This window comes from Trachymyrmex cornetzi, unplaced genomic scaffold (genome assembly GCF_001594075.2).
Source record: "Trachymyrmex cornetzi isolate Tcor2-1 unplaced genomic scaffold, Tcor1.1 scaffold18, whole genome shotgun sequence".
NCBI classification, from domain to species: domain Eukaryota; kingdom Metazoa; phylum Arthropoda; class Insecta; order Hymenoptera; family Formicidae; genus Trachymyrmex; species Trachymyrmex cornetzi.
The window spans coordinates 997,432-1,017,322 of NW_017296418.1; the positions used below are offsets into that span (position 1 = coordinate 997,432).

The 19,891-nt window shown below is 37.3% G+C and overlaps 1 protein-coding gene across 1 annotated transcript in view; it reads left to right on the top strand.

Annotated features, from left to right (window-relative positions):
* The window catches only part of LOC108759305 (synaptogenesis protein syg-2), a 126,401-nt gene extending 107,462 nt beyond the window's left edge, over positions 1-18,939 (top strand). The window contains exons 8-14 of the mRNA XM_018504661.1: positions 153-283; positions 2,601-2,760; positions 3,900-4,199; positions 4,429-4,728; positions 10,269-10,493; positions 13,912-14,078; positions 18,550-18,939. Coding sequence (XP_018360163.1) covers positions 153-283; positions 2,601-2,760; positions 3,900-4,199; positions 4,429-4,728; positions 10,269-10,493; positions 13,912-14,078; positions 18,550-18,939 — 1,673 coding nt within the window. The remainder of the gene's footprint in view (positions 1-152; positions 284-2,600; positions 2,761-3,899; positions 4,200-4,428; positions 4,729-10,268; positions 10,494-13,911; positions 14,079-18,549) is intronic.
* Positions 18,940-19,891: the final 952 nt, after the last annotated feature.

Genomic DNA, 19,891 nt, shown 5'->3' on the forward strand with positions numbered 1-19,891 from the left:
ATTGTTTTAATCTTTTAAAATTGCGCATGCGATACAATATAACTGGAACTACTTTTTATTAATAATTGATAAGATAATTTATCTTGAAAATGTGCTTGTTATGGAAATTGAGCAAGACTCATGGAATAATCACGGACATTTTCTTCTTACAGTTGTCCCAATTTTGCATCTGCAACTCGGCTCGAACATGAACCCGGATGACATCGAGGAAGGTGATGATGTATACTTTGAATGTAAAGTTCATGCGAATCCGGGTGCCTACAAAGTCGTGTGGAAACACAATGTAAGTCAAGAGATTGTTGGGTTTACCAAATACGAAATATGAGATATGAAATGCAAAAGTTCTCTGTTGCGAGTATATCCGTATACGTGTACACGGTTGTTAAAAATTTTAAGCACGGCAATGCAAAAAAAGCCAATACCGAAACTTTACCGTGGGACGGAATCGGATAAAAACGCATTATTCGAATTGGGTAAAAAGCCCAGGTTTGAGTTTGAACAATGACCTCCGGATTCTCGCGAGTGATATATTTACGCTTGAATAGTTCCTAAAACTGTTGGCTCAGAGTAATGGCTATTGCAGCCGAAACCGACAAATAGGAAACAAACTTTCTGCATGCCTCTAAAACCCCTCTTCTCCTATCCTCCTCCAAATATTACCCAACTTGCGAACCGTAACGCGAACATAACGCAATTACGCAAAAGAGTATCCTTTGATGTAATCTTAAGTGTATATATAAAATTAGCTCATCCTTTATCTTAATTAAATTTTCATTTACGTAGTAGACGTGCTGTTTTACTAACCGTTTCGCGACTGTTTACTTAAAGTTACCGCAACAATTTTCTGAATAGAATATACACACAGTAATAAATTTCATTTCAATAAATTTTATTTTGGACGTATTGCTGTTTTCTTTAGCATGTATCACGGAAAGCTTGAACTTCAACATTGTTTGAAGACCACCTTCGAAGGCTGCAGCCGAGAACATTAAGTGGTATACCGATATAAATGGCAGTATAATAGTCCTTCGCTCTGCTGACGCCGTTTTTACGTCGACGTTATATTCACAGATCTCATTACGCGTCGTTTCTCCCCGCTTTTCGCCGACAATGTCTATTCACGTTTCGCATCCTTTCTACCTCCACGCTGACGTCATTATGTATTGTTTAATATAATACGTTATATTATGGCACGGTGTCCATAAATGCTTTGTAAATACGAAATGTCCAACTTTACCGACGTCGTCGTTGGCATAGCAGTTAATTAACTCGATATTAATAAAACCCCATTTAATTAAGTAAAATCCCATTCCCGCGTTGTCCTGAGTGAAGCCCATCTATTGTAAGATTATTCTCACCTCAAATGTGAATTTCACATCTGGACAAAGATAAAATAAATCATTCTGTGCTCCGTGAAATCCGTCTCTTTATTGCGATAAGTTTGAAAATCGGTTAATTAAAAGGATGTTTTTAGCTTTACGATATTAGTTAAAAATATATGCCAAAAAATCAGCCAAGAAAACAAATATTAGTCTATATTAACTAAAAAAATTTTAGTTCTGAATATATCCTGAAATCCACTGTAAAAAGTAAAATGACAGATAATTCGGTATATAATGATTTATATGGCGCAATGATCATATTTTACTGTAATTTTAGGTAAATTTTAAAACGAATAAATGGATTTAAATGAACTTTTGCACGAATATTTATTAGAATGTGTCACGTCTCTTGTAGAAGGTATTATGATTTCTTTGAAAATCTTAATGCAAAAAAAATTTTTTTTAGCTAAACAAAATGAGCACAAAATTTTTTTTGCCGATTTTGAGAGTGCATGAATAACACATTATTATGTAATTTGTCCATTAAGATTTGGTTAATTAAGGGGGGGGGGGCAGGTAGGCAGACGTATGAAATTAAATTAGTTTGCTATTGATGATTGATAAAATAATCTTCGAGTTAATCTATAAGAAATTTGATTTAACTCTCAAACGGCACACTGGTGCGAATTCGCATCAGCAAAATTTTCAAAACATTGGCATTCATCAAAAAGATCTTTTTTTAATAAGAATTTTTGTATAACTTAAGAATAATTTAACTAAATTTTAGTTGCACTAATCGCTTTGTTGAGAAATTTTACCCCAAGAAAGTATGGTTTTGAAAATATTTTGAGGAATATTATCATGGTTAAATAAGTGAATGAAATCACAAAATCCCAATTCGCACCAGTGTGCCGTTTATGGGTGCTGGGATGAAGTGTGCCGTTTGAGGGTTAATTTGTAATGCTAGTTTTTCATTAAATTTGAAAATACCATAAGTACTGCAAAACGCGAATTTACATAAAAATCGAGGCAAACAAAAAAGTAGATAACTTTTAATCAGTAAGAGAATCGTGTTCAAATTTTACACAGATACTCAGATGTAACAATAAAACAATTTATGAAATTATATTTATATTTTTGGTAATGCTTTGTGACACATACATCCTTTTCAATAATGATAATGATGGCATTACCATCATTACCATGTAGAATGGAAAGACGACTAGCCAAGAGATAGCAGCAGCACTTCGATCTAATCGCGAATGCGCATTGTTCCAGGGAAACGTGATTCAGAATAATGCGAAGAACGGCGTGATAGTCCAGCAATACGATTTGGCTCTCAGAGAAGTAAATCGGTCCCAGGCCGGAAATTACACCTGCGTTGCTAGCAATGTCGAAGGCGATGGTTATAGCAATATCGTGGAGCTTAAGATCATGTGTAAGTATCCTCTGCTATCATTGATATTATACATGCAATATGAAATATCCGTCCGTAGCAAAAATGCAGATAAAAATGCATGCCGACGCGACCCGTTGCAACGTTTGCACGAAAAAGGAATTTCGTTTCGAGCACAACTTTAAATCTTCCCTCCGACACTGCTCGACCTTCTTTTGCCGAAAATAACGTTTCTGCCTCTTCGCTCGCTCTTTATAAAGCTCAGCCTCGATTACTCCGTTTTCCGCCCGAAATCCTCGTAATTATTTTGCTCGTCAAAGCAGTGCTCAACGTCGCAAATATTTCAACGTAATACGATGTATAAACGACACGGCTACATAACCAATGACTGACATTTAAATAGCGATGTTATTAAGCGCCTTCGAAGTGGCTTTTGGGGAAAATCGCGAGAGTCTAGCCTCATAATTGGCCACCGGGCTTATGAGAAGTTTCAGGGATATTATTCGTGAATAAACGTCAAATATCAAGATGTCGGCATGATTATTCATTAAAAACACGTTGAAACGGACATAGGGATGAACGTGAGAGTGGGTAGTGGAAGAAAAATAGGATGATCCACAGCGAACCAACAAATTATTCCGAACCGGCAAACTCGGATTCCCCCATACCTCCCGTTCGACCTTCGTTTACTCATTCCGCCGCGAAAAATGGGGAAACTATTCGAGCGAGCGAGCGAATAATGCCCATCGATCTCCCCTCGAAAAGCCGAGCGATAGTCATCCCGCTTCGTGCCGCGTTTCTCTCGCACTTTTAATAAATGCGCGTAAACTCCTCGGTTCTCGATCTCCATATCATATGCTGCGGTTCTTTCTGTCCACTGTATACACCGTAAGAATTGACTGTTTTGATTTATTAACAGTAAATTTTTATGCCGAGATTATTCGCTAGCCATCATGATTTAGTATCTTGAATTTTGAGAAAATGTTCGCTGAGTCACAAATACATTAAAGTCGAAAAAACAAAAGAAATATACATTTGTCTTGGTACCAAAAGGAAAGATATCACTGAAGAAAAGTCTGATAATAGCTGCTAAATGTGTTTTGTTTAGCGTATTAATACAATGTTTAGTAAAGCTGCACCACCGGGGGTGATTTAATAAAATCCGTCCGCTTTTTTCTCAGACAAACCGATCTGTGTGCCGGATCAAAAGCGAATCTACGGGGTGGCGAGGCACGAGGACGCTCGAGTGATATGCAGGGTTGAGGCGTATCCACCACCGGAGAGTTTCCGTTGGACTTTTAACAATACCGAAGAGATGGAGGATGTGCCGCAGGCGCGTTACAAGAACTCAACCAGACATACCCAGAGTATCCTCACATACCGGCCGGTCACGGAAATGGACTACGGCACCGTACTGTGTTGGGCGAGCAACACGGCCGGCCAACAGAAGAATGCCTGCATATTTCACATTATTCCTGCGGGTATGTACGCACGCGGCGTGTACCAGTAATGCCGCTCCGACCTCTCTGAGTCGCTAAGGATTTCCGTGAAAAGTTCCGGAGAAGCGTTTCTGCGAAATCTGCATGCCTAGCGTTTCGCAACGCCGTGCCGGAACAGCGTTGTCTGTTGCTAAATCAGTATCTCTCAAACAATTTTCATTGAAATAGAAGGGAAGGGAGAATTGTAAACAATGTTAATGGCGCGTTGCAGGCAAACCGGAAGCGCCATACAACTGCACGCTGACCAACCAGACCACCGAATCACTCTCGGTGGAATGCACCGCTGGTTTCGACGGTGGTCAGCCTCAACATTTCCTCCTTGAAGTGTTCGATCAGCACACGGGGGCCCTGCAGGCTAACGTCACGTCCAGAGAGAATGCGGCTTTCACCGTACAGGGTTTGGAGCCGGGCAAGGTACTGAATATGATCCTGTACGCGGTTAACGCGAAGGGGAGAAGTGAACCGACGTTGCTGGAAGGTTTCACGCTCAAAGTCGCCGAAAAGCAGACTGGTAAGTTGTGCTAGAAATATTCGCTTCTTTTCCTTGCGGGATCCGTATATGAAAAAAAAAACAAATTTATTAAAATATCTAAAAATTTAACTAGATACTGAATTTAGAGCTATATCTTAAAATAATTATGTTCGATTATTAAAATAAATTATATAGGAAATTCGTTTTATATATCCTAGCAATTATAGGTTGAACGTTTTTAGATATTTCAGCAAAATCGTTCTTTCCGTATAGAATTACGAAAATTGACAAAATATAAAATATCTTCCACGCTTCACGTACCACTTCACGAAGGAACATTTTTGCTGAAGCATCGAAAATTTAGCTAGATACGAATTTGAAAATAATTTTATTAAATTATCAAAATAATTATATAGAATCTCAACTGGTTGTTGAAATATTAAATATTTAGCTATATTTAAATATTTAGATACTTTAGCAAAATCGTTCTTTCCATGCTGGAATGACGAATTAATTAGATCACTCTGAAAAGTTTAACGTAAAAATACTAGCGTGTAGAATTTATAATAAGACAAATGGTTAAAAAATCTATACTCCAAAGTACAAGGGACAACGCGATCATATCACTTGGATCCATAATTAACATTAGTCCGATCAAAATTAATAATGATTGACAACGTCGGAATTAGGCAACCAGTCAAGCCTTCAAGCCTAACGCTATTGATCGTATCCTGCATCAACGAAATAAGTAATTTGATAGGAATATATGGACAAATTTCCGATGCAACGCTGCTCCATAAATTATGAGACTGGCCGGAGGACGTCGGAGCTAATCGAATTAGCGAATTAAATCGAACGGACCCGCGCGGATTGTCCGTGTAACGTTTTAATCCGCTCATCCGATCCGAATCCCCGAGTCGAACTCGGATATACCACCCGGTCGTTTCTCGCAGCTAAAGAGCACTTGGACCATACGAAAGGTTTCACCGCGAAAATTGAGCATCTGGGTCGAGAAATTCAATCGGCGACACACACACACACACACACGTGCGCACAATCACCTGGGTGGATATTACGCAAGTTATGTCCACGTTACGTATGTGTACCGGTGTATGTGAATTGTTCTACGGAACGGCCGCCCGCTCGTCGCGAGTAGTAATCTATTCCGACGTTTTCCAATCCACTTACACGAAACGGCCTCGACCAAAAATTGGCAGCAGCTCTGGCGGTGCGTAAAACGCGCTACAGCCAGATTTACTCGTGCGCTCCTTCGAAACGCGAATGCCCCTTCGAAACTTGTGGCTCGTTTGAACCAATGCCCTGGCTTATTTTACTAGTTCGATACAGCGGTATAAGAAGATCTTGCGCCCCTAAAGATGGAGAGAAATTCCATATTGCCGGAAGGAAAGATGGGTAATATTTGTAGGGTATAAGTAGTCAGAGACAGGTATATCGTGAGTAATTACGAGAATTAATCTCACCGTCCACTTGTAATTATGAAAGTAGGAAGGATATCTATGAGAGTAACGTGAAACTTTCCGTTCCCGTGAGCGATATAATCGCTCCAACGAACATCTCTGTGAAGGAGACGCACAGAATAACACGCTGATGGAGCCCCGCACGATTACTCGCCGTAAAATCACGGAAAATTGATATAACTTTGCAAAGGGTCGATCGCGCGAGAACTTCCCTTAACCTGTAACAAGAACACATCTTTTGTGACGCTAAAGGAACATATGAGTTCTTGGGAATCACTAAAGTTTTTTGTTATTAATTTTTGAAAAGTTTTAAAATTTTTACCTATATAAAAAATTGCAATACTTGAACTTAGTCACGTTTACACAGAAAAAAAGACTATTCTTAAATCAATCATAATATACTTTAAGAATAGTCTTTTTTCTTCTGTGTACTTCAATCATATTTAAAGTATTAACAAGTCTCGCTTCCTTCTCGTGTTCGTGAGAAATTCGTTCACGTACAACTCTCGATCTGACGTTTAACACATCGAGCGTACTTGATGCATAATATATTCAGAGACAAAGAGATTTCATAAACGGGAGAGGGAGGAGGGAGGATGATACGACGACTTATGAAAACCGTGAGAAAGGCGAATTGCACGCTGGACGAACTACCAGCGACGAATCTCCCGCGGTTGATCTCAGTCGAGACGCCCGAGAGGATGAATCTGGTCGGATCCATCCCTCAGCCGCCGCGTTCATTCCGTAGATTTCTAGCTGGTAGGATATCTCGACTACTCTCCTAGAACAGATATACTCGACCCGGGTGTACATACATGTACGCGTATGTGTGTGTATGTGCGCGCGTGTATGTATATATCGGCCCGGGACGAATTTACAAGTGAAATTGCTCTCTCGGTCAGTTTCCACGGTGCGATTCAAGCGGGTACACCCGTCGCGCACTACCCGTAGTGTATATACGCCAGGTATATAAACCGGTGTACGTATGCAGACGGAGTACTCGGTTCGAAAATCGATCCTCTCGCCGCGAGAACTCGACGAGTGTGAAACTTTAATAAAATTCCAGGATCAGCTACCTATCTTGGCCGCACTATCGTCGTCGTCTTGTCGTCTTGCTTCCGCGTCTCATATATGAGCACTCCGCCGAGAACGCGGGAAGACCTCTCGATTCCTCTCATTCACGTGAATACCTTGAATGACCCCGCACGATCATGCAGGGCTGCTGCGTTCGGAAATTTCAAGTATCCTATAGTGTGTCATTCTATTTTTATCATTTATTAGACATAAAATAAGGATAAAATGACACACCTGGGTACTCGGGTGAAATTTCCGAACACAGCTCCTATCTGGAGCCGAGCAGCGCTTTTAAAATCTTGACTCGTCGTTCTCTCAATAAGGTGAACGTTCCAGTGACCGAACATGTATTCATGCCTGGACATTTACACAAAATTTATTATTAATCTCAAATGCTTTTTTTATTACAATGTTAATTGTGCTTACAATTAAATTATAATATTCTATTTACAAAAGCATTTGAGATTAATATCTAATAATATACAGGAATAAAAAGTTTTATGCAAATGTCCAGACACAGATACATACATCCAGTCGCTAGATCGTTTATCTTATTGCGGAAATCTGCGGCGTGAAGTACAAATTAGCATGTAGCTCGTAACGTGTGCAACTTAAATATAGGTATATAGCAGCAGTCAGCACCGACTACGCAGGGCGGATTCCTATGATGCAAATACCACTGCGAAGAGCCGGACGCAGCCAGCCTGCCCGAGATTCTCTGCCATAGTTTTTAATTTGATCGATCCGAGAGAGGAAAAAACGAAGAGAGCGTTCTATTTCCGCGATACGATCAAATACTCGCGACGCGGGCGAGCTTAATTCCATTTACCGCGTAGGTACGCAAACTTTTGCGATGTGGAAATTTCCGGCTTACGACTAGCATCGTACCGTATCGCGGTGGTTTGGTAAATATTATTGCTGGAAGTGTGTATATTAAAAGTTCTTTCACGTTACGAAAAATAAACAAGATATACCCACGGGACAAAACATAATTTGTAGTTCATCACGTGCTGGTATCATCGGTATTTAACAGTAACGTGCGATATTTGTTTTACAACGGGTTGAGTATGATTTCACATCGTACGACATTTCCCCGCAGAAAGTCAAATAATGATTCGGCAAAATAAATAACGATTGCTGCAAATGAAACAAACAATTTAAATCCATCGAGCCAAATCAACCGAATTTTTGAACAAGAAAGCAATGATGAATGAAAAAAAAACATTAGTAGCTATTGTTCCCGCTCATCATTTTGTAACTTAACAATGCTCGACACAATTGATCAAAAACGAACATTACGATTGAAATGGCTCTCTCTTTGTATATATTGACTTTGACCATTTCATTATTTTAGAATTTTGAGTGTTTAGTGATATCGCTTTACTTAAAAAAATGATAATAACAAAAAGTATTCTCTGTTTTTTAAATCTAATGCGAATTATAGATCGTTTAGAGAGGACTATAGGGAAATTACACGCCAGAACAAATCGCCGAACAAAAATACGTCTCTAAAAACCAACTAAAATTAAGAACGGAAATAGGGGAAAAGCAGAGGTGACGATGGGAAGTAGATAGCAGGTAAATATCATGGGTATCCGGTGCACTTTCGCCTTGATTAAAAATTAACGTGCACTTTGGCTGTGCATCGGAGCACAGAGTAAAAACACTCGGTCGCTCGTGACTAAAACGAGTGGCAATTACGAGCGATGTCTCTCAGGAGGTCCGGGCTAAGGAAAGAGATTAAAAAACGGACGGGTAGAGCGATAGCGAGTGTAGGGTGCGCGCGCGGACGCGCACGAAGGCATGAAGACGTGGCGGAAGACGGCCTCGTGGAAAATTAAACGTCGCCCGGGAACGGTGTTTAAACGCGGAGAGATATCAAAAGGATTCGAATTCATTAATCTTAGAAATGGTAGGTAGGTAGGTAGTCAGATGGCTCCATTCTCGCGCCAGCCAAATATCTCCTATCTTTTTACGGCGTAATGCGACTTTAACTCGTTTAACCCGTTTACCCTCGCAGCCCGTCCGGAAAATTGTCCCGCCAGCACTTCCCTCAGAGCTGGTTTATATTGTTTCACGTGAATGAAATATTTTCGCAGCAGAAAAGCATCATATGCAAATACACGAAGAACATTCGCATTAATTGTTAAACATCCTGTTATCATATACTTACCATATCGTCGCAACTTCATTTCGATTCTATTACAGCGCGCGGATGGATTTTCCAAATATTACACAGTAAAAAGCATTTTATATTTGTGTTAAAACCAGTCCTTGTTAAAATTTTTGTGTTGAATTTTTAACATACCAGAATGTTAACATACAGTGGCTGCCAAAAGTTTCCGGCCAACATATTATTTTTTTACATTTTTTCCAATCTGTTTTTTAATTTATATTATAAATTAATAACATTTTTGTTATAATCAACTTAAGAGCACAATGTTTTAAATACTACATAGAATATATTAAGTACTTGTATATTACAGATCTTTATTTATAAATATTCTTTAAGACAATCTAAGCAATACGATAAAATTACTCATAATTGAAAACTTTTGGAAATCACTGTAATATAATTATATATTATTTGAATATTTGTATTAAATTTATATTTAACGTCTTTTAGTGCTAAAGTAACATAAAAATAATGTAGTTTTTAAATGTAAATTCTAAGATGAATGAATACAACGTAGATGCTAATTTAAAAAAAACATCTAAATATTAATTCTATTAATATTTTACATATCTATAGAAATATGCTTCCATAATGTTTCTAAATCGTTTGAAATTTTTTACGTTAATTATTTACGTAATTTTTACCTTTTTTATTTCCAACAATTTATCTTATGTTAAATTAACATAAAAAGTTAAGTGGATTATTTGGGTCCATAAAATGTGTTTTTAATACAAATTTTCCAACTATGTACTTTTTTTTTCCAATAAAATTACAATTTTTCAATGTCCGCACGAGCGGGAAAACTTTACACCGACATGCTTGCACGAGAGCAGTGCGCGTTTTGTTCACAGGTACTCCGGTACCCTTCGAGTTCACCCCGTTACTCGGGAGTCTGATCGGCGTGGTCGCCGCACTTCTGCTCATCACCGTCGCCATTCTAGCAGCGTTGAAAATGAGGAGCGAGAGGCGAGCTCAAAGGCCAGGCGATTTACCTTTAAAGAAGGCTACCGCACCGAGTTCGGAGGACCTTTACGACGCGGACGACAGAAATCCGGACGTTGTGCCGACCAACAAAGGTATGTTCCCTGAGAATGCGTCTTTGTATGAGAACGGGTTAATAAAAAAATAAACATCAAACACTTTGTGTATACGAAAAATTACACGACGCTGAGCAAACGTATCACGCCTGTCAGTTTTATTACTAAATAATTTAATAATATTTTACGTCGTTTCATATGCATTTTACACATGAAATGTGTAAATGCGTAAATAAAAAATTCGGAAGTATCCTATGCGTAACCAATGGACGGAGCGCACGGTTGCGAGAATTCGGACAATGCACGAAATTATTTGACCGCGTAAATCGCGTACAGTAACCCAATGTCTCGTTGTTACATAACGACGAATAAACGTGTAACATATTGCTGCGCGATACGTCGATCGACGCATACTCGATTCGCGTTTGCCCTGAAAATTTTAAACGTATGCATCCGGCACTCTACTACTAAAGACGAAGTATGGCATGATGCAAGTGCACTCATACTGCTTTTTGAATGGTATCAAAACTTCCACGTATTTACTACATATAGTTGCCAAAGTTTCCGGGCAATATATAATTTTACGGTAATTTTTATGTAGAGGAAAGTCGCCGATACTGACATAGGTCTCCTAAAGTAACACCCCCTTATTTCTCAGAAACTAACTATTGCACTTTATTAATACTAATAAAATCATGATCTGTTTAGCTAATTAAAGAAGTACAAACTCATAATTCATATATTTGTGGCTTATTTCTATATCAAATCAACTAAAAACCAATTTTATGAATCCGAGAAGAAAATCCTTACGGTGTTCTTTTGCAAATTGCGTAATTAAAATAATAGTGACTGTGTTATTGATAATATTATGTCATTTTAAATGTTTATAGTTTCATAAATTAGTTTTCTTTACAGAATAGGATATATCTTTATTTATAAAATAGGAATGTTGGTATTATTACCTACTATGTCAGTTTTGGAGCCTGTTTTGTTAAACGCTCATTTTTGCATAACTTACTTTTGAAAAACTTAATTATTACAAAATTGCAAACAGTATTATAAAAATTGCTTATACTATCTGATAGAAGACACTTTTTACTTTGTATTTATGTTTTTGAAGTTGTATTTTTACTTATTGTTTAAGAAATATTGTCTAAAAACAAAGTGGTATGTCGGTATCGGTGACCTTCCTCTATATTTAATGTGTTTTTCAGTTTATATTAGCTGATAGAATTCTGTTATAATAAAGATTTTAAATATTAGACAAGTAAAAATTAAAGCTTTTAACAATCGAAGCTTATAACGGATCTTAAATGCTTAAATTATTTTTATGTGAATTTATATTGACTACATATATAGTCATTTTTTAATTGTGCTTAAATATTAGAACATTAAAGTACTTGAATACTAGATCTTTATTTGTAAAGAATCTTTATTTAAACGATACAATAAAATTACATTGGTCGAAGCCACTGTAAGTAGTCGAGAAAAATGCAATACTGTCGAAAGAGATTCTCGATTTCGTGTTGTTAATGTAACAAAATACTACAAGCAAGTCCAAATTGCACGTGAATAATGTTTCAATTTCCTCTTTCTCTTTATCCTTTTTCTTGAAAATTAGATAATACTAAACGCTTAATGACTCCCATCATATGAACGAGATTGGTGTCTGATTATTCCACTTTTCTGTGCGTATGCTTTAACGAAATTACTTTAGAAGAACACCAAGCTTTCAATCTGGATCATAATTAAAAAGAATCACTCGCGTCGAAACGAATTTCCTACCCGTTTAATCCCCTTTTATGTCTATTCTTGTTTTAATAAAACAACTCTGTGTATGTGCATTGCTTCTAACTTGTTTAAACTTCTTGATTTCATAAACTATAAATTTTTAAATAGAATTTTTAAGTGGATTTTTTTTATTTTTAAATTAACTTTTTTAGAGATAAATGATATATTCAGTTGAAGTAATATTAAATCAGTAAAAGTTTAGTTTTACTTAAATTAAATTTATTGAAGGAAAAAACGAAAACGAAAAAGGAAACGAGAGGGTTAACGTTGCTGTTCCGAAGGTTTGACATTTTGACTCGACATGGAAATTTTATCAGCTACATTGCCCGCCGTTAGCTTTCAAACGTAATATCTGATTGACAGCGATCGAGAACACTCGAGAACAAGTGTACTCGAGACCGGAAATTCATCGGACTCTATTGCGAATGCGCCGCGATTCGTTAACAGCATCGCGCAACGCTATGCTGTGCGTCATTACATCGTGCGCAGTAATACCGCGGGAACAGCGCTGGCGAATGCGCGGTTATGGTTGAATATACAACTGATAACCATAGAACTTAACCCCGAACTTGTTAATAAATTACTCGGCCGATTACAAGAGAGACTTGTTCATCGTGTTCACTTATGCGAATCCGATACTCAACGTTCGGATAGTTGCCATCGCCCCGATAAGCTTTGTTAAGTCTGCAATATGATCGTAAATAAATTCTTTGCCATTTTTTCAATATGAAATGATTAACCTTTTATAGACACACATTTTTTTTATTGTTTTTGGAGCAATCAACAAAATATCGTGTCCCCCCTCCCCCAAAGGAAACAAATTATTTCCCTTATGATTATGAGTCATTTTATATTTATAACCGAGTACGAATTATATTCAGAGCACTAATTTGTCGTCTGAACGGGATATGTAATGTTAACTTAATGAAGAAAATTACTCTGGACACGATATTACTTAGTTAATTATTTAATCACGATCAAAACGATATCTGGTTATGTACAAATTACTATTTAATTAACATATCGCATTAGCATACCGCTCCTCGATAAATTAAGCCAGGTATATCGATACATTAGTAATGCCTTGTAGTTATTAGTTTATTACGATAAAGTTCAGTGCACCATCGCAAATGTGAATTAATGATTTAACTAGTTTAATAGCATAACGAACACATTATATCAGTTTTCTTTTCGATAAATGATACAGCAAACCCTATGAATCTCGCTATGAATAATTCGCGCAGCCGTGGCGCTTTGCAACATTTAATTAATTTTTAATTAAATAGATTACATCAATAAAGTATTTTAGAACTAGAAATAAAATTAATTTACGACGCGGAAAAGAAAAATATTTCATGTCTAATTCAAGTGTCTTAAGTAAATGTATATATGATTAAGTTTTTATGACAAAAATTATTCGAGAACCATTAGGTATATTTATTCTACAGCAATAATATATTATATATCAAGAATACATTTTCTATATTTCATAAATGTCTCGTACAACTTTTATGTTATTTGAAAAATTCACGCTTACTTACAAGTTCTAATCGATATGTCAAGATCCCTTCGAAAAGCAGACGTGAACTTTTCAACAAGAGCGTAGCTGATAATATCTTGCTGCGAAGCAAAGTGAGAAATTTCTCACATGTATTTGAAACGAAAGATTCAGATTATCAGCTGACCGGCTCGACTTCTGGCACACCATTGGCAACGCAAAACACACCGGATGGCCTTCCACCATCGTCCCTTCCGATCCAGCAGACGAATAATCACCTACAAGGACTTCCCACCTATTCACATAACGACTATAATAATTATCCCACCTTGCCGGTAAGTACCACGTTGAAAGTTCTTCTTTTAGTATAATTCATTAATTTCCTCCACCGTATATCAACAAAAAGACTAATTTCCGACGATATAATAGATGTTTAGCTAAAATTCGAAAAATTACCGTTTGACAAAAAATCACTTTTTTCTCTTCGAAGCGCTATGGTATAGCCTCAATTTTTTGTGTTGGACACGATGCCTTCATTAAAATGTGCAGCATATTAGATTTTTAATAAATTGGAGTGGTTCTAGCCCATTTCATTCCATTTTGGAGAGAATTTAGTTGTAAAACAATGTTATAGGCCAACTATAAAAATGCATATGTAAATATTTTGTAATCAATCATGTCAAATATAATTAAAAATAGCGGATGTAATATAGCAGCGATGAAAATAAAAGGTTCATTGTGATCTTATAAAAATGTATATGTATGTAGGAGTTTTTGTAAATTACATTGATATCAGATACGCGAGGTTTAAATTTCAAAATTTTAAATGACAGATGCAGTATGACGGACGCAAAAATGAAAATTTCATCAAAATCTCATAAAAATGCATACATCAAATTTTTACGGTCATTGACGTCAAATATGATTAAATTTCAAATTGACAAATCCAATATGGCTAACATGAAAATAGAGAATGTCGTTGAAATTTGATAAAAATGCACATGCTAAGGTTTTTCAAATTACTGATTCATACCCTTCCCCTGCGCATGTATACATCGGTATAGATAAATAAAAAAGTAAGTAAAAAATCAGACAGTAAATGTTCAAAATCAGAACATAAAACATCTTATGATATATTAATATATTCTTTGTTCAAAATATTGTCTACAAATAAGAGTAAGAACTGTAGTGAAATGCGTGTCACCCGTATAGTGATGCGGCAGTCAGTGTTACAGTATAGTATAGATATTAGATAATATATATTTCGATACATAAGATAGATAATGTGGAAATTGAATAGTGTATTATAATCATACGAAACACTTTAGTGAATAGCTACCAAATGCAAAAGCCAATTCTCTAACAAACTCTGACAATTCCCTCCAGAATCTACGTTAAATTATACTTTGTTGTCCCGCTCGTAACTGTATGCCGCACAGTTGCTGTAGCCATTACGTGTAAATGGATGTTCTGATTTCATGAGAGGGAAATGAATGTAATACGGCCTGCTCGCAGCAAAGAGAGACTTTAAACAATTAAAGTTGATAGTTTAAATCACGAGAATTTTGTTAGTCAAGCGAGCAAAGGACGTTCTAATAAAGTTAATAGGTTCATCCAATGGGATGGGAAACTAAGAAAGTGGAGTGCAAAGAAATGGAAGAAGCGAAACAGTTCGCCGAATCGTACCGTTGTCGTACTGTCGCGTCGTTCCCCTTTCTCGTCGAGCTTCGCGAAAAGCTTCGGCCAACGTTTTCAAGAAAGTCCTCCAGCGGTGTAGTTTGAAATAACAGTATCCATCCGGAGAGGATGGCGCTACGTAAAGTTTCAACCGGAAAGCAACGCTTCCAGCTGCAGCAGTTCGAAACTAGAAAATTGCACTGTCCACGTCTCGCCTCTCGATTTTAGGAAACATTCTGAGGTCAGAGAAATTCTAACGCCATGATACAGATAACGATTTCTTTCCGAATGAAATTATTTTGCATACCACGATTATTAATCAATAAATTATAAATTAAAAAAGATTTATGCAAAGGACGATTGTTTGTTAAAGTACCTAAAAATTTAACCAGATATAGATCTGAAAATAATTTGATTAGACTATTAAAATAATTATGTATACAGCATACTTAAACATTGATGACAGTGCTGCAAGAAGTTTAACCTTTCACCAGCAGTAAGAGTTTTTAAAAGCATCATCAATTTTGATTGTGAATTTTGATAGAAAAATTTAAATTTGTAAAAAATAAGTAAACTATAACCTGATTTCTACGAAAATTCGTTAAAACTTTGACAAGTATGGAATTTTTTCAAATTTTTATATAATCCGGAACAATAAAAAATTTGCTCTGATCTTTTTCGAAGACCTCTATTGCTGACAGAAAGACTAAAATTCATGTTATCAGCTAAGAATTAACATTCTAGTTAATTAAACGTTCTAATTATTTTGATGATAATAGAATTATTTTCAGATCTGTATCCAGCTAAATTTTTAGATACTTTAGCAAAATTGTTTTTGCGGCGACGAGTGATCAGAATTCAAATACGCACTCCTCTCATTACGTTCGCGCTTACTCCCTTTCAAATTTCCCCCGATCTTCTCTTGAGCCCCTTTCGTCACGATTCGTTGAAACTTCACCCCCAATTTCACACCGAATTAATTGCTAATTACTGCGGGGATCTAAAGTTCTGTTAGTAAAACCTCGGTAGGAACAAAACTCCAGAGTGGAAAACTTTGATTATCGCTACTCGGATTTTCGTATTCCGTTTCTCCTTGGTTAATTGTTGCTTTTTCTTTAAATACCAATTGTTCAAATCCTCGCGTTGAATTTCAAGCGTTTTCAGAATCGATAGTGCAAATGATTATCGGCGTTGAATTTCTCATAACCTTAAGTGCTTGTAGAAAATTGTCGGAATTCGCTAAGTCTCGATGAAAAAAAATATATATGGATTTTCCTATAGAAAATGTAGATAAAAATTTGATAATAGTAAAACGCGATACAAGAAGCAGCTTGCGCTTTGAAAATCTATGGAACTCGCAATTTCTTCTTGATTTTTTACATGATAAAATCCGATGAACTGGTTTGCTTCCGTGAACAATTTCATCTGCTCTTCCACTATATTCCATCGCGAAGGAACATTCTCCGTGCTGTTTTGCGTCCAATTTATAGGAAATGACGTCGGGCACTCGAGGGTTGCTGTCCTAAACAGTCGGAGGAACTCTCGCCGTCAAAAGTTTCCGTAATACGAGCCAACTAGTCCAGGCGGTCTCTTAGGAATATTCAGGAGTGAAAATTTCCAAAGTTAGACTTGTTCGTGTTATCTAAGTCTTGCGACTAGGAAAATGCGACGCGGAAACTCTCGCTCGGTTTCTTAGGAATGTTTTAGCCCTATCACGAAAGTTGGGCGTCTCACGCGAATAGGGGATTATTTGAATGTCCGGTCGGGGTACGCGTCACAGTATAATGGTTGCATTCACTTTAGCGGATTACGCCTCGCGTACACATCTATAATAAACCAACGCTAATGTATTGAAATTGGTTTAATCTCCTGTTACCCACGTGTCATTAGACATCCGAGCGGACTTGTTGCATAATGCGCAGCAGATTCGATCGATGGAAACAATACGCGTACTTAATCCCTAATCGGATTCAAGGCTCATGTAGAACCCGACGATTAACGTATATTTCAATAAACTTCATTCAATTGGACTTAGCAGAAAAGTCCTGTTTGCCATTGCCTGTCAAGTAGCATATTCATAACTAAAGTATATGTAATTGTATTGCCGTCAACGGTTCAGTGTTTGTCGTCACTTAGCTATATGATTATTGTTATAAAGTAATCTCTCATATTGTTTTATTATGTTAACCTTTCATTACTCGAATGATCTGGTCAGAATATTCCTACCTTATAAATTCGCTAAATGTAAATGCTATTTGTATACATTATTATATTCAGCGCAAATTGTTTAACAATTTGAAAAAAATTTTTTGCATTTGTTTATCTAAATGATGTATAGATGGAATATTATTAATCATTATTTAACCCTTTGAATACAGGAGCTTTTTAACGAAAAAACTTAAAAAGGTTTTAATTTCTAAGATTTCAGGGGTTGATGAATTCTGACCATAGAATTCTAAAATTGAACTCAGTTTTAAAATATTCTTGGTATCTTTAAATTTGAATTTAGTCCGAAAATATCGAATTTCAAATTGATAATAATCTTCAATAAACGAGTACCTAATGTCACAGAGTTCGTAATTAGAGATTAAAAGTCAGTTTGGAAATCAGTACTAATTGTTTGTGTAACACCGATGAGCTTTAAATTAAGCGAAACTGAAAGCTGAAGCGAAGCTTGATGTTACTTCGTAATAAAAAATTTCGTAAAACTGAGTTTTATGATAATTGGATTATCGGTTTTAAGGAATTTAATTATGCTTTTTTAATTCTGTCTGGCATACTGGATCAACCATTGCATTTTTCATTTTCAATCTTAAATGCTAAACGAATAAAACATTATCAAATTACCTCTTATCTATGAGCCAAATTTCATGAAAATTAAGTAAGCAGTTAACAAAATAAAAGAGTATGATCTCAAATCATCGATCTACAAAGAGTTAATTGTAAATCATTAAAAGAAAAACAATGAATATTAAGCTATAATGTTAGGATATCAGAAATACACACCTCACACAGGTAATGTAAAATTAAAAGGAACTAGTAAAATTTTCTTTAAAGTAATAATTTCTTTTACTTGCGAGTCCGAATGTTTTTTTTTTTGTGTAGCACGTCCGAATCTTTTCCTTTCAGTTATCTGGGGAGGTGACGTACGCTGAGCTGTGCCTAGCGAGACCCACCACTCTGTCGACCCTGACGACCGACGCCAAACTGGCCAGCCTCGGCGGCGGAGTTGGCGGTCTGGGTGGTCTTCAGGGTTACGGCAGCGGTCTCGGGGTGATCGTGGGCGGCAAGCCGTATACGAAGGAAGCCACAGTCTATGCCTGCATCGACCACAATGCCAGGCCACCCAAACTGGACGTCCCTAACGTGCCGTCATGCGCGACCACCCCTATAACGGCGGCGAACGTACTCCAGGATTCCACCGTCGCCACCGTCATGAGCGGCAAGCAGCATCACCCGGCGAGAGAGGTCGTCACCGTCCGTACGCCCCTGATCTCGACCCAGGAAAGCTGCGTATAGGGACGCGACTCCGACGCGCTCAACGTCAACGAGTACTACGTCTGATATGGCCGCCGACTCGTGGCGATCGTGTGCGTCTTCATGGTGCGCGACTACCTTTCGATTCCTGGACTCGCGGTGCTTTCCCTGGTAACGTTCTCGAATTCTCGAGAAAAGATATACCTAATATGAATTATGAGTTTCGTCCGGACGCGAGATAATCACACGCTCACATCGAGCGACGTGATCGCTCGCTTTCAGACGTATGGACTTTCGTCCAACGACGACCGCCATGTCTGCGGTGCTCGTGTCTGAAAACAAACTTCTGATCGTGACTAACGACGCCGTACAACGAGGAAAATGACGGCTATGCTTCGGTAAGATATATTCATATCTCGTATGAATATACCAAGGTAATATGACGAAAGACGTCTTTGTATGCAACCTATTACATACATACGGTTTGCAATCCTATTAAGGTAGCTGATACGAGCGTTCAGGACTGACCAAATAATCTCTTAAAGAATACATATCGAAAGATTCCAGTATCGGATAACACATACAGCAACCAAATTTCTTCATTTAAACATTCCGTTGTGTTCCGAGTACACATATGGCAAAATGTTATGTGATATAAAAATCTGTGAAAGCAATTTATATCGAGTTTATCACTGCCCAATTTTCAAAGATTCCATTTATCTTTGGCAAGACATCATGAAAGTATGCAGAAGAAACTTAATAAAACTAAATCCTGATGAACCAATACCCATATAGGGTTTTACAATCGGCCCAGTATTGGACCAGTACCGATTGGAATAGTATTGGCAACCTACGGGCGCAGTACTGGCTAAGTGTCGGATGATAACTTGGGTCCAATACTGGCAGATGATACTAGCCCAACTGTTGTTAGCCGGTACTGTACCAGTGTAGATATTGCGATCGGCCCGGTACTGCACCAGTACTGGTAACCACA